General features: G+C 42.8%; 1 protein-coding gene across 2 annotated transcripts in view; it reads left to right on the forward strand.

The window, feature by feature from the left end:
- The window catches only part of ST18 (ST18 C2H2C-type zinc finger transcription factor), a 195,179-nt gene that overhangs the window by 137,201 nt on the left and 45,031 nt on the right, over positions 1 to 12,947 (forward strand). For both annotated transcript variants that reach the window (XM_084849571.1, XM_084849572.1), the window contains exon 11: positions 8,336 to 8,581. In XM_084849571.1, coding sequence (XP_084705697.1) covers positions 8,336 to 8,581 — 246 coding nt within the window. The remainder of the gene's footprint in view (positions 1 to 8,335; positions 8,582 to 12,947) is intronic.

Genomic DNA, 12,947 nt, shown 5'->3' on the forward strand with positions numbered 1-12,947 from the left:
TTGCTCGGTGATTCTCTTCGTGCTTCACCATACTGCCCATTTTTTTCCTTTTAATTGTAAAGATTTGCATACCATTTTCTCAGAAAGCATCTCCATTTCATTGGAAATAATTCCAAAGATGAATTTGGAATTGTGTAATTTCCCCTTCCTTTCTTTGCTATTGACATGGAAAGTTTTTAAAACCTATTGGGAACATTTCCTGTGCACAAATGAATGAAAAATGAGTTTGTGCAAATTCCATTTGTTTTCGTATTGCTTGCAAAGGAAACATTTTAGAGAGAATGGATTTTTCAATAGTTCCTGTGAAGTAACCCCAGCCCAACAGCTGAACTCCTGAAGCATAACCCAGCTCTAGTAAAAAAAAAAAAAGAGCAAAACAAAATGACTGGTATTGTTTAATAGATTGTCTCTTTGATATAGCAATAGTCCATCGTCTCTTTAGTTTTTAAACATATCATCCACTCAGATATTAGCTGTGTGTTGAGGATGAGATGGATACATAGAAAGACATCACCAGCTTAACCTTGGGTGAGGTTAGGATCAGTCACTACCTTTATACTGTTGTATCTATCAGTTGTATTTCCTGATTGGTTTCATGCATTTTAGACTAAGGCATCAGTCTTTTTTTTTTTTTCGTTAAAGTATTTAAGCTTTGATTAATTTGGCAAAGCAGCTGTATGAAAAGTCCCCAACTTTAACTGAGAAATCAAAGTCTAATTTTATAGGAGGTATTTTCAAGTGCTACCTGAAAACTTTCTGAATTTCCAAGTTGTAAACAGAAGAGGAGATCAGTGACCTGTATAAGTTATGTGTTTGTGTATTTGTTTGTATTACTTTTGAATATCTCTCCATAGCAGTGCTCTCTGGGTTTGCAATACGATATTAAACAACTAAACCCACGATAAATACTCCTACCATCCATCAGATACAATGCTTTAAAACAGCATCCCTCAACCTGGTGCCACTCAGATGTTTTGGACTTCAACTCTCATTAGCCCCAGCCAGCAGGGCCAATGGACAGGAATGCTGGGAGTTGTAGTCCAAAACATCTGGAGGACACCAGGTTGGGAAAGGTTTTAAAACACTTCTAAACACCCATGGGAAAGGTAAAACAAGCAGCATAATACTATCAGAAATATATATTTTTCTATACATTGGGATGGATGTTAGGCTCTGTTAGTTGAACTTAGTTCACCTTTAAATCAGTGGGGCATAAGTGATGACTAACTTGTCTCATGGATTTCAATGGGAACTTAGTTGAACACAATACAGTCCTATACATGTCTGCTCAGGAGTCCAATGGAGGTCAATGAGTCTTACGCCCAGTTAAGTGTAATAGGATTGCAGTCTTTGTCTGGATCCAACCGATGACAATGACAGTGGCACCTGGGAAAGATTCAGAGATGCTTCATGGTATTGATATGTGATATATCATTATAAAAACTTCTTGCAATTTGGAAACTGAATCCAAATAAAATCAGATTGCAAATATTCTACATGTATTTACAACCACCAGCATTGTTTGTATGGTATGTGTTTTTGTGGAATGTTCCACTATTGTGTTTGATGATCCTGATGCATTTAAATGCTAAGAGTTGGCTCTCTAAGGGCCAAACTAAATGTTCTTCAATTCACACATAGCTGTGCTTCTTTACTTCAGTGTAAGCATGCCTGGTGCCAATTCATATTGGGACTGTGGTGCTCTATGAGGGTTTAAAAAAACGCACAACACCTTGAGGAGGGTGAAATTTTGGGACAAAATGGAAGGGGGAGATAGCTTAAATCCTCCCTCCTGGAGTGCCATGGTCCCAATCTGAATCAGGGCCGTGTGTGCCTACACTGAAGTAAAGGGTAGAATCCAACTAAAGACCTACTTAGAGCAGACCGATTGAAATGAATGGGACTTAAGTTAGTCATTACTAACTTAATTTCCATTCATTTCAGTGGGTCTGCTCTAAGTAGGACTTTAGTTGGATTTCACCCAAAGAAGCAAATTAAAGAATGTTTAGTTTGGCCCTAGGTTATTCCATATTCTGGGTCACTGAAATAATTATATGAGCGATGCAGATTATTTCATAAGAAGCACCAGAGAAGTGAAGCCTCTCAGACTAACCTCTTGCATATAGCCTCATCCAGCTCCCCTTGGACTTAATGTTAAGAAAAGATTTTAGGACTTGATAAGTCTCATAGCTTCTACTCTAAATGCAAGCTCTTGTGCCACAGCATACTATCTTATCAACTCATATTATATCACAGCTCTTCTCTGTTGTATGTTATGGCTTATGTAGTTGCCATTCAAAGTGGTAGACACAAACAGACAGTACATTCTATTTTTAGTCTCTTCGTTGCCTTTTGCCAAAAAATCTATTTAATGTTTGGGTCTTCCCCCCACCCACCTCCTCCAACCCCACATGTTTAAACAAAATGCCATATGCATACTGTGTTTTGAAAGAAAACACAAAAATAAATGGCATACAATAATTAGAAGAAAAACATCTATGATGTGTCTCAGTGTTTTTGCATTATAATGGTGAAGTTCATGAGTGAATCAGAACTGTACCCAGAAACTTATGTTGAGGAGGCCTAAGGGTACACAAGGGGTGTGTGTGTGCCTGTTCGTGTGTGCATGTGCAGAACATCCAGAACCAAAATAAAGGAAGTCCAATATGTTTGAAATGAAATATTTAAATCATTTTAAGTCTTAAATACTGAGAAATATAATTTAATTTTATAACATTTAAAAATAAATGCATAGTGCTTGTCAGCTATTCCAATGTTTTTGCAATTTGCTTCTTGATGAGCAATTCATCTTCGATGCCACAGACTTTTCTTTTAAAACAAAACTTACAATTCAGGGGAAGGGACCTGGAATAGCATGGGCAGTCGACCTTCACAGACTCACTTGTGGCTTTGGCCCTGGAGTAAATCTATTCTCTTAAAACCTTGTTAAACTCTTCTGCTGTGGCCTGCTCTGTGTGTTCCAGCCGTCAGATGTCCAGGCCAGGGCTTTGCTTGTGGTGGCCTCCCATCTGTGGGATTTCCTCCCCAGGCCTGTTTGTCATGCATCTACTTTACTATCATTCACCAGACGCCAACTGAAAACAAATGGTTTACCCAATATTTTGGTAGCATTTCATTAAATTTAATCATATATACTTTGGAGAGTGACAATCTGCTGCTTTTGGAGCTGTGACTTGGTCAATTTTTGTATTGCTTTATCTTATTATAAAGTGTTAAGTAATTGTTCAGGGCAGGCCCTCCCAAGAGGTGGGGTGAACCCAGGCAGCAGGGCAGGAGTAGTGGGGAATTGCATGCTCCTACACCCACCAGGAGCCCCCCTCACACACAAGTGCTTTGGGCGGGTGCTGCCAGCAGGCAAGGGCTCTGGAGAGCCCCCCAGCTGCTCTCCCACTGTGGTATTGCCTCAGCAACAACATCAACAACAAGAACAACAACAAGCAGGGGGAAAGTGGTGGCAGGAATGAGGGTGGTGGCAGCACGCATGTGCTCTCCCACCTCAGGTTTGAAAACTAGCTTAAGGAACAAGTGGTGAAAATGTGGGCTATATTTTTTTAAAAAAGAATAAAGTACACAGGAAGCTATCTTCTACCCAGTCGGTCAATTTGACCACCAGCCCAGTGTTGTCTACTCTGACTGGCAGCCTCTCCCTTGGAGGCCCAACAGAGGTCTTTCCCTTCTCCTAAAACTGGCTGTTTTAACCAGAGATGCCAGGCACCAAGCCTGAAACCCTCTCCATGCAAAGCATAGGCTCTTGCTCTACCCCTGAACCACTCTATCCCTCCCCAAGGGATGTGCGTTGCATACAGAATTTCTACATGGATGTGTAGATTTAGGGAACACAACCAGAGTTTATAAAACAAGTAACAAGTTCTGAGTGTTACTACTGCACCATGGTGTAGCAACTCCCATCCTGAGAGCTTACGCAGACAGAGGCGCAGGGTAGTTCTTGTACAGGGTCTCCTGCAAAGCCTTGGAGAGAGCAACAGCAGCATTCAATTTGCCTGCAATGTCAACTTCAGTAAAGTTAGAGTGCCCATGAGTCAGCACAGTCTATTTCAACAAATTGCCCAAACAATGATGACATTGATGAACAAGACAGCTGATGTTTGCCACAGATAGCATTTCATTTGTTACTGTTTATGGGGTGGGTTTCTGTCAAGCACATTGATATGCACTTTTTCCATATGAAAAAGTATTTCCAACTTTACTACACGTTCATTTCTACATATTCATATTTCTACACATTCAAAAGAATGACGTGGTAGTGGTATAGCCTCTTGGGAATGTACCACTTCAGACTAATGGTAAGATAGCATAGTTGAATGCTCTCCTACCTACGTAATATCACTCTGCCTGTCAAGTGCTAACACGACAGCGAGAAATATCCTTGCCCAGCTTTTCTCCTGATTTGCTGTTTTCTGTATACACAGAGTTTCTTTTTGGGGGGAGCCTTCAAAGATGCAATCTCCCACCTGCAAGTCCAGCCTTAGGAGGGCTGTACCAACTGATTTGTCTAACTCCTCTCCCAGAGCCATCCAAACACACCTCTGCTTTGAAAGGATGAGAATAAGCAGGTCTAACAAAGCAAGGATTTCTACCCCTTTACCTTTGTTTCTATCCTTTGAGATTCACTTAAATACATATATTTAAAAGATTATGACAATGCGATTGAAAGGTCTCTTGGTGATGACAAATAGAAAGGAAGAATTACAGTTCTATAATGGTTCTCCTTTTGGCATTTGCTGTGACTGCAGCAAAAGTTATATGATTTTTATACTGGTCTAAATAAAAAGCCATGTCGTGAATCCATCCTCCTGTGAGCACAAGAGGCTATTTTCCCATGACTGTACTTGATCATTGTGTGCATCTGTGAGCTCACTTAAACTCCATCTGCACTCTGTTACAAACACAGAACTCGGGTATTTTCTGATCAGAATTAGGTATACACTCACCAAGACTTGCATATCAGAAGATAGCCCTAGCTAGCTAGTATCTTCATAGTCACACCAACAAATCTGAATTGTCTTCTAACAAAACCTCTTTGGTGCAGCTAATTGAGGCTGGATTCCCAACTGTCAGATATGTTTCCTGACATGTTTGGATCCATTATTTAATTTGAGATGACTTTGACTGTTTTGTGGAATTTGTTTGCTGTTGTCTCTGCCTTCTGAGTAGCTGGTATTTTGTCAGTGACAGAAAATCTGCACTATTTATGGCTTTTGCACTATAAAACTACTGCAGACCTATCACATGGCATCTTCTCCTAAGCCATCTGTTACAGAGGTCTGGCATTTTATGTGAATGCTGGTCAGACAGACTTAACCCAACTTTTTATTATGAAAAATGTCAGCAACTACAATATTTAGCATTTCACTTTACAGTGGTCATTAAACTTGATTACTTGTAGCTCTGTTTCATGGCTGTACTTATATATCAACCATGAGGCCAAAAAAACACGAGGGTAATTGTGGCAACACAGTCAGGCCCTGGAAAGTTCAGCTGGCAGTGATACAGTTAATATCTTGGATTTTTGTAAGTAAGGTTTATTAATGCTGATATAAAATGTATTTGATATTATACAGATGGCATAAGATGTTGTCGTTACTAAGTTATTATCCAGGATAAGCTGTACTGTCAAATTCAGGGCTTAAAACTATTGCAGGAGATTAAATTATTTACTAAAAAGGGGCAGAAAGATATAGCCAAAGCATCTTAGTTTGAACATATTAGAAGTGTATTTACTTCCCATAAATATAATAAAGCATATCTCTCTTTAAGCTGAGGGATTGAAAATGTGAGCTTGTCACAGAAGAGAAGCAAATGCAAGAGTTTCTAAGTTGCACACACACAGGCAATTGACCTGATGGTTTTCAGCTTTTCAAAAGAAATTGAGATGATTGCATTTTCCAGTCCTATGCCAAGTATCATGTGGACATTACATTTCTTGGCTCACATTTTACAAACATATATGAAGAAGCAAGCAGTATATTCTGAAAATGGCCAAAGTTGGAATGAGTTACCTCAAAATAGGGCCAGATCTACACCTTGGGTCATATCATTATGATCCCATCACGGTAACGCTATATCCCTCTTGCGCATTTATACCTCATAGACACACAGTGACATTTGTTGCGGTATTTTGGATAATGTGGAAGAAAAAGCAGGAAACAACGCTATGACAGCGACAGCAGTATATTGAATGCGTAATGTGCCCCAACAGTTATCTGTGCACTTCAATACTTCTGTAAAGCAATAGTGCAGATCTAGCATAGGTTATTATTTTGTCCTTTTTTCAGGAATCATCTTGTCAACAACATTCCCTTTGGATACTGATAACAGGATTGTCATTATCATGTGACTAGCCTTCTTCCAACTGAAACTGTACCTAATGTTTGAAATCTAGACTGGATGTCATCTAGATATTTGCCCGCTGTGCAAAGTATAAAGAAAATTTGGCCTTTTTTAATTGGCAAAGTTCAAAATTCTCTCCTTTCTATAACGAAGCAGCTGAGCTGGTTGTCAGGCATTTGAGGTGGAGCAGGTATGTCATCTACCTATGGAACCTCTGGAATGAATGTGTTAATAAGCACAACCCAGATCAGGTTCTTTACACAAAGATGGTAGCTGTAGGTCAGGCGTAGGGATTAATCAACATGAGGCCTCCATGCTCAGGCATGGGATACCACCAAGTTGCAAGACAGTCATTCCAGAACAGAAGTAGTTTGTACATGGACTTATGGACCCTCCAATTCCAGGTATTTGCACTGATTATTTTTACTCCACAAAAATTGCTTACATATGTAAAAATTAACCCAGGATAATCATTCTTGTCTGCCTGATATGTAACCAGTGCTTTGGAGTTTTTCATGAAGAGCTTCTACTATAGCCAGACCAAAAGCACCATTCCATATGTGACCCATCCATGCCCAAACAGAAGTTTTGAGTGTCTGCTGGGGTCTTCACTGCTGAATTGCTTATTGGTTAACAGCTGCTTTACCCTGGGATTGAATTGTCTTTCCTTTCAAAGATTAGAAGCCAGCAAGAACAAACAAACTACTTATTTTCCATTCCCTATTTTGGGTGATCTGATACAGATCTCCCCACTGAAGAGAGAGTTGGGAACTATTCTGGATGCCATGGCTGTACTCTCAGAATTGGTACCAATGAGCAGGCAAGAATTTATGGAAACCATTGCCCCCTTAAACTGTTAAATAGCATCCAGTCGTGCCTCCACTGAAACTCCTTATGCTGGCTGATGAACAAATATATCAGGGAATCCATTGCAGTGCCCCAGTTCTTCTGCTGCATCATAAACCCCTAACAGTGCAATCCTATGCCATGTCTACTTGGAAGTAAATCCCGTTGGGTTCAATGGGGGTTATTCCCAGGTCAGCGTGTATAGGACTGCACCGTCAAGGCACGATCCTATGCAGGTTTAGACAGAAAAACATGCATAAGATTGTCCCTTAGAGTGGGCTGGAGGCAGAAGCCCCAATTTATGTGTAACTGAACGTAAGCTGAGTTGAAGATTTGTAGAGTTCTCTCTACAAATCTTCATTTAAGATGGTGTGGTAGATGAGAAACATTACACATGGCATAACATTTAGAGATGTGATGGTTTGACTTTAATGCAGAATAAGGACCAACATGAAAAAGTATGACTTGGATCTCCTTTTGCCCTGCACAGTGTTTCTGTGTTTCAGAGAGGAACACAAGCTGGTCTTTATTACAGTAAGCCTTCTAAAATATCTTTATAATTCAAACTCCATTTGAGGTAAAGTGAGATTGTCATTGATGTATAAAAGACCCATGGCAAATGGTCCTTGTGTATCTGATTTGTGTATTTCCTCCCCACCCGATACAGATGTTGTAATGTCTCTAGGGTGTGGGGGAAGGGGTGGAATGTCATAATAATACGGTTGATGAACTAAGCAGTAAATTAATGCTTTTATCTGAAAGGGGATCATAGTTCACTGTAAGAGTGAAATGATCAAGGAGATTTAAAGCTAAACTTTTTTTAAAAAAATAAACTCAGATTTAGTATATATAGTTTACATTTAAGAAGCAACTTATTCAAATTCTGCTTACTGTGCTTAAGCACAGAAATATGGAAAGGGCATTACTGAGGTACTACTTAAGTCGGCCTAAGAATTAAACATTAATGGGTGTAAAACCGAAAAGCTGGTTTTAGCTTTAGATACATTTAAATAAAAGCAGGCAGTTTCACTTATCCCTTAAAAGCTCCACATATCTTGCATTGCTGCTGCAAACTGTTCCCTCTTTAACAATTTCTCTCTTTCCTCTTGCATTCCAGGGAGCTGATATAGAAGTGGATGAAAATGGCACCCTGGATCTGAGCATGAAAAAGAACCGAAACCAAGAAAAGTTTACTCCACTAACTTCTTCCGGTGCAACAGTCCCCACTCCTTCCTCCTCTCCCTTCAAAACAGGCAGCATTCTGGTCAATGCCACTTTCTACCAGGCCTTGTGTGAAAAGGAAGGCTGGGACATGCCCATCAACTATAGCAAGAGCCAGGGGAGAAAAGAGGACGAGAAAGAGGTATCTGTTTTGTTTGTGGGGGAGAAAAAAAATAACACATCTAATCTTGGATAAGTTTATTTTCCAATGCCTAGTTTGAGCTATGGCAGCTCAAGAGAAGAGCCTTCAGCATGGCAGCCCCCTTCGTTGGAACTCCCTGCTCCTGGAGGTCAGGCAGGCATCAACACTGTGCTGCTTCCAGCACCTCCAGAAAACAGTTCTGTTCCAAGAAGCATTCCTTAAATGTAGGGATGGACGGACACCCCCCCGTCCGCTCCCTTTGGGCAGTCAATGAGCTGTCCCTGCTGCCTGCCTGTGCGAGCTGTGCTGCAGGTAGGGATGGCGGAGAATTCCTCCACTGACCCCAGCGAGGCTGGATTCAAAAGAATCTGGCCTCTGGAGTCCATGGAGGAACGGAGCACTTACCTCTGCCTCCCTGAGGAATCCTCCCCGGCCGGATCCTCCTCACTGCCGGCTCCATAGCGCCAGCGATATGGTTGCCGTTGCCGTACCGCTGGCTGAGGCTGAGTGACTCCGGATGCAAATGGTGTCTGCTACACCATTTGCAGCCCTAAAGGTCTTAGATTAAGCTAAATGCAGCTGTAAATGGCTGCGTTTAGCTTAAACTAAGGGCTTTACGGCCACAAATGGTGTCTGTGGTTTTTCACGCGATAGGCTAGCCCATCACGTGAAAAACCACAGACGCAAATGGCTTAGCAGACGCCATTTGCGGCCATAAAGCCCATAGTTTAAGCTAAATGCAGCCATTTATAGCTGCATTTAGCTTAATCTAAGACCTTTACAGCTGCAAATGGTGAGGGAGGTAGTGGGCTACCTAGGGAGGTAGTAGGCTCTCCCACACTGGAGGCGTTCAAGACAAGGCTGGACAGCCATCTGTCAGAGATGCTCTGACTTGGATTCCTGCATTGTGCAGGGGGTTGGACTTCATGGCCTTGTAGGCCCCTTCCAACCCTACTACTATTCTATGATTCTATGATTCTAAATGGCATAGCGGACACCATTTGCATCCGGAGTCACTCAGCCTCAGCCAGCGATACAGAAATGGCGGCCGTATCGCTGATGCTACAGAGCCTGCCGGTGGCTCCGTGGAATTGCCATGGAGCAGAGCCGGCCGGCAAGGATTCCAGGGGGAGGGACAGATCGTTCCCCCCCTGCGGACCCCCCCCCCCGAATGGAAGGTGGGTGTTTTGTATAGCCCTAGCTGCAGGAGCTGCTGGACAGCTTGGCAATTGCCCAAGAAGTCCTGCGAGGCCAGCCAGCCCCTCACAAGCTCCAACTGTGTACAGAAATCACAGCTCAGGTTACTTCCGCATATGTAAAGTTGTGTCTATGGATGCCTTAAAGGGGCAGTCACTCAAATTAGAGGCGTAAAGGGCCCTTTACGCTGTCATCTTGAGTCGTTGCCCCTTTAAGGCAGCCATAGATGCCACTTTACATATGTTGAAGTAACCAAGCCACTATTGTGTGCACAACTGCAACTCGGTAAGGAGGTGGCTGGCCTCTCAGCACTTCCTGCCGGTTACCGAGCAGGCAAGCAAGCCCTCTGCAGCCAGGTGAGCGGGGTCTGAGTGGCCGGACGGGGGATAGGGAATCCACCAGTCTACCCCCTCCTCAGACTCCTGTGCCATCTCTATTTAAATGACCAGCCACAGTTTTTATTGGCATTCTCTTTTTAATAATTTTAATATGGCATTTTAATCTTTTATCTTTTTTATTATTGTACCTCCTATGTTCACTGCCCCAGGATCTGTTTTAGATGGGGAGTGGTCTGCAAATGTCGTAAATGAATGAATGAATGAATGAATGAATGAATAAATAAAATGTTCCACTCCTGACTATATGTAGAAATAAATGCCAGTAATTTGGGGATGAGCTTGAAGTATGTAATCAAGTAGGGATGTACGCAAGTCCCTTACCTGATCCCGAAGCTTGATTCGTGGGGGGGGGAGGTGCTCTGTCACTCCCCCCGAAATTCTGGCTGGGGGGGGAGGCACCCCGTCCCTCCGGCCGCGAATCCTCTTGTCCTGCCGGGACGCAAATGGCGGCAGCCGTAGCCGCTGCCGTTTGCGTCCCTGCAGTCAGCCATGATAGGCTACGTAAATGTTTACGTAGCCTATCACGGCTGAGTGAAAAAAACACAAAAAACCGCGCGTACGCAAATGGCGGCGCCCATGGGCGCCGCCATTTGCGTTCCTTATTTTGGCACATGTAGTCTACGTAAACATTTACGTAGACTACGGCGAAAATAAGGGGAACGCAAATAGCATTGCCCTTATTTTCACCGTAGTCTACGTAAATGTTTACGTAGACTACACGTGCCAAAATAAGGAACGCAAATGGCGGCGCCCATGGGCGCCGCCATTTGCGTACACGCGGGTTGTTTTTTTCCCCCCACTCAGCCGTGATAGGCTACGTAAACATTTACGTAGCCTATCACGGTGTTTTTTAAAAATCTAGCTGTGATAGGCTATGTAAATCTTTACGTAGCCTATCACTTTATTTTTTAACTTGGAAATGGCGGTGGCGGCAGCCGCTCGGAAGACTGGCCGCTGCAGCCGCCGCTGCCTCACCGCCGCCGGAGCCGCCGCCGCCGCCGCCAGGGACATTCGCACAAGGTAAGTCCCGTCCCGGGGGGGGGGCAGGGGGGCAGACCGTTTCTCCACCAATTTCGGGGGGCCGAATGCACTGGCATTCGGCCTCCCCAAGATTCGTGGAGAAATTCTCTGATAGCCCTATAATCAAGTGATTCAAATAGTAAGGGGTTTTCCTGCCCAGTTGAAAGATGCCTGCAGAAAGAAGGATTTCATAGAATCATAGGATTGGAAGGGCCCTACCAGACCATCGAGTCCAACCCCTGCTCAATGCAGGAAGCCTGATTCCTAGGCGGTCTCCCAAGTACTAACCAGGGCTGACCCTTCTTAGCTTCCGAGATCAGATGAGATTTTAATTTTATTTATTTGTTTGTTTGTTTGTTTATTTATTTATTTATTTCTATACCGCCCAATAGCTGAAGCTCTTTGGGCCGTTCACAAAAATTAAAATCAAAGAGTGCACAATAAAACAATATAATATATATAAAACATTAAAACCGCAGTAAGGCTCTTACGAGTACCCTGGACTGCAAGGAGGTCAAATCAGTCAATCTTAAAGAAAATCAACCCTGAGTGCTCATTGGAAGGACAGATACTGAAGCTGAAGCTCAAATATTTTGGCCACCTAATGCGAAGAGAAAACTCTCTGGAAAAGACCCTGATGCTGGGAAAGACTGAAGGCAAAAGGAGTAGGGGACGGCAGAGGATGAGATGGCTAGATAGCATCACCGATGCAATGAATATGAACTTGAGCACGCTCCGGGAGAGAGCGCAGGACAGGAAGGCCTGGCGTGCTATGGTCCATGGGGTCACGAAGAGTCGGACATGACTGAACGACTGAACAACAACAATAACAATACAACCAGAATAAAACCAGAATAAAACCTAGCAGCAATGCAGGGATTTAAAATACAGATGTAAAACAGCAAAGCTAAAAGTCTAGAAAGCTAAACTGCTAAAATGCCTGGGAAAACAAAAATGTCTTCACCTGGCGCCAGAAAGAATACAATGTAGGTGCCAGGTGAACCTCACTAGGGAGCTCATTCCACAGCCGGGGTGCCATAGCAGAAAAGGCCCTCCTCCTAGTAACCACCCGCCTCACTTCCTTTGGCAAGGGCTCATGGAGAAGGGCCACTGACGATGATCTTAAGGTCCGGGCAGGCACATCTAGCCCTTTGCTTGGCACTTCAGAAGATGTGCTCTTAGGAGTTTATGAAAAATTGGTAAAGCATGGTATTCTAGAAAGTGTGGCCAGTATTCCTAGAAAGCAGCATCAAATTTGGGGAGCAAGTTTCTGGAAGGACTAGATGAAGCATTTAAAATCCTAGATACAAGCATCCACATTTTTTAAAATTTATTTTAGAAGACTGCTGCCTGGGATTTTTCCAGCCTTACAAATATGATATACTCTAATATATAATCTGGATTTCATGCTTAGATTATATACATTCAGAATTAGAGCTCTTTCCATGCTTTGTCTCTGAAGATCTGATGTGCATTCATATTCTCGATACATCATGCCTTAGTGAAATAGTAAATTGTGCTTTACTAGCAGTTGTCACTTTGCCTAGAGATTTTATAGAGCACTGCAGTTCTTGTAAACCCAACATTAAATCTTAACTTTTAAAATACTTCTTTGTGGTTTGTTGTTGGGTTAACCACCAGGTTGCTTAGCCCTTAAACAACCCAGTGGTCCCAGTTCAGACGTCACACTGCACAGCCAACGGAGGAAACGATTACGGGTTGCACGCTAGATCGGAAGAGGCAGGCGTGCT

The sequence above is a fragment of the Heloderma suspectum genome, chromosome 4 (genome assembly GCF_057233095.1).
Source record: "Heloderma suspectum isolate Gila_16-S chromosome 4, 16-S_ref, whole genome shotgun sequence".
NCBI lineage: Eukaryota > Metazoa > Chordata > Lepidosauria > Squamata > Helodermatidae > Heloderma > Heloderma suspectum.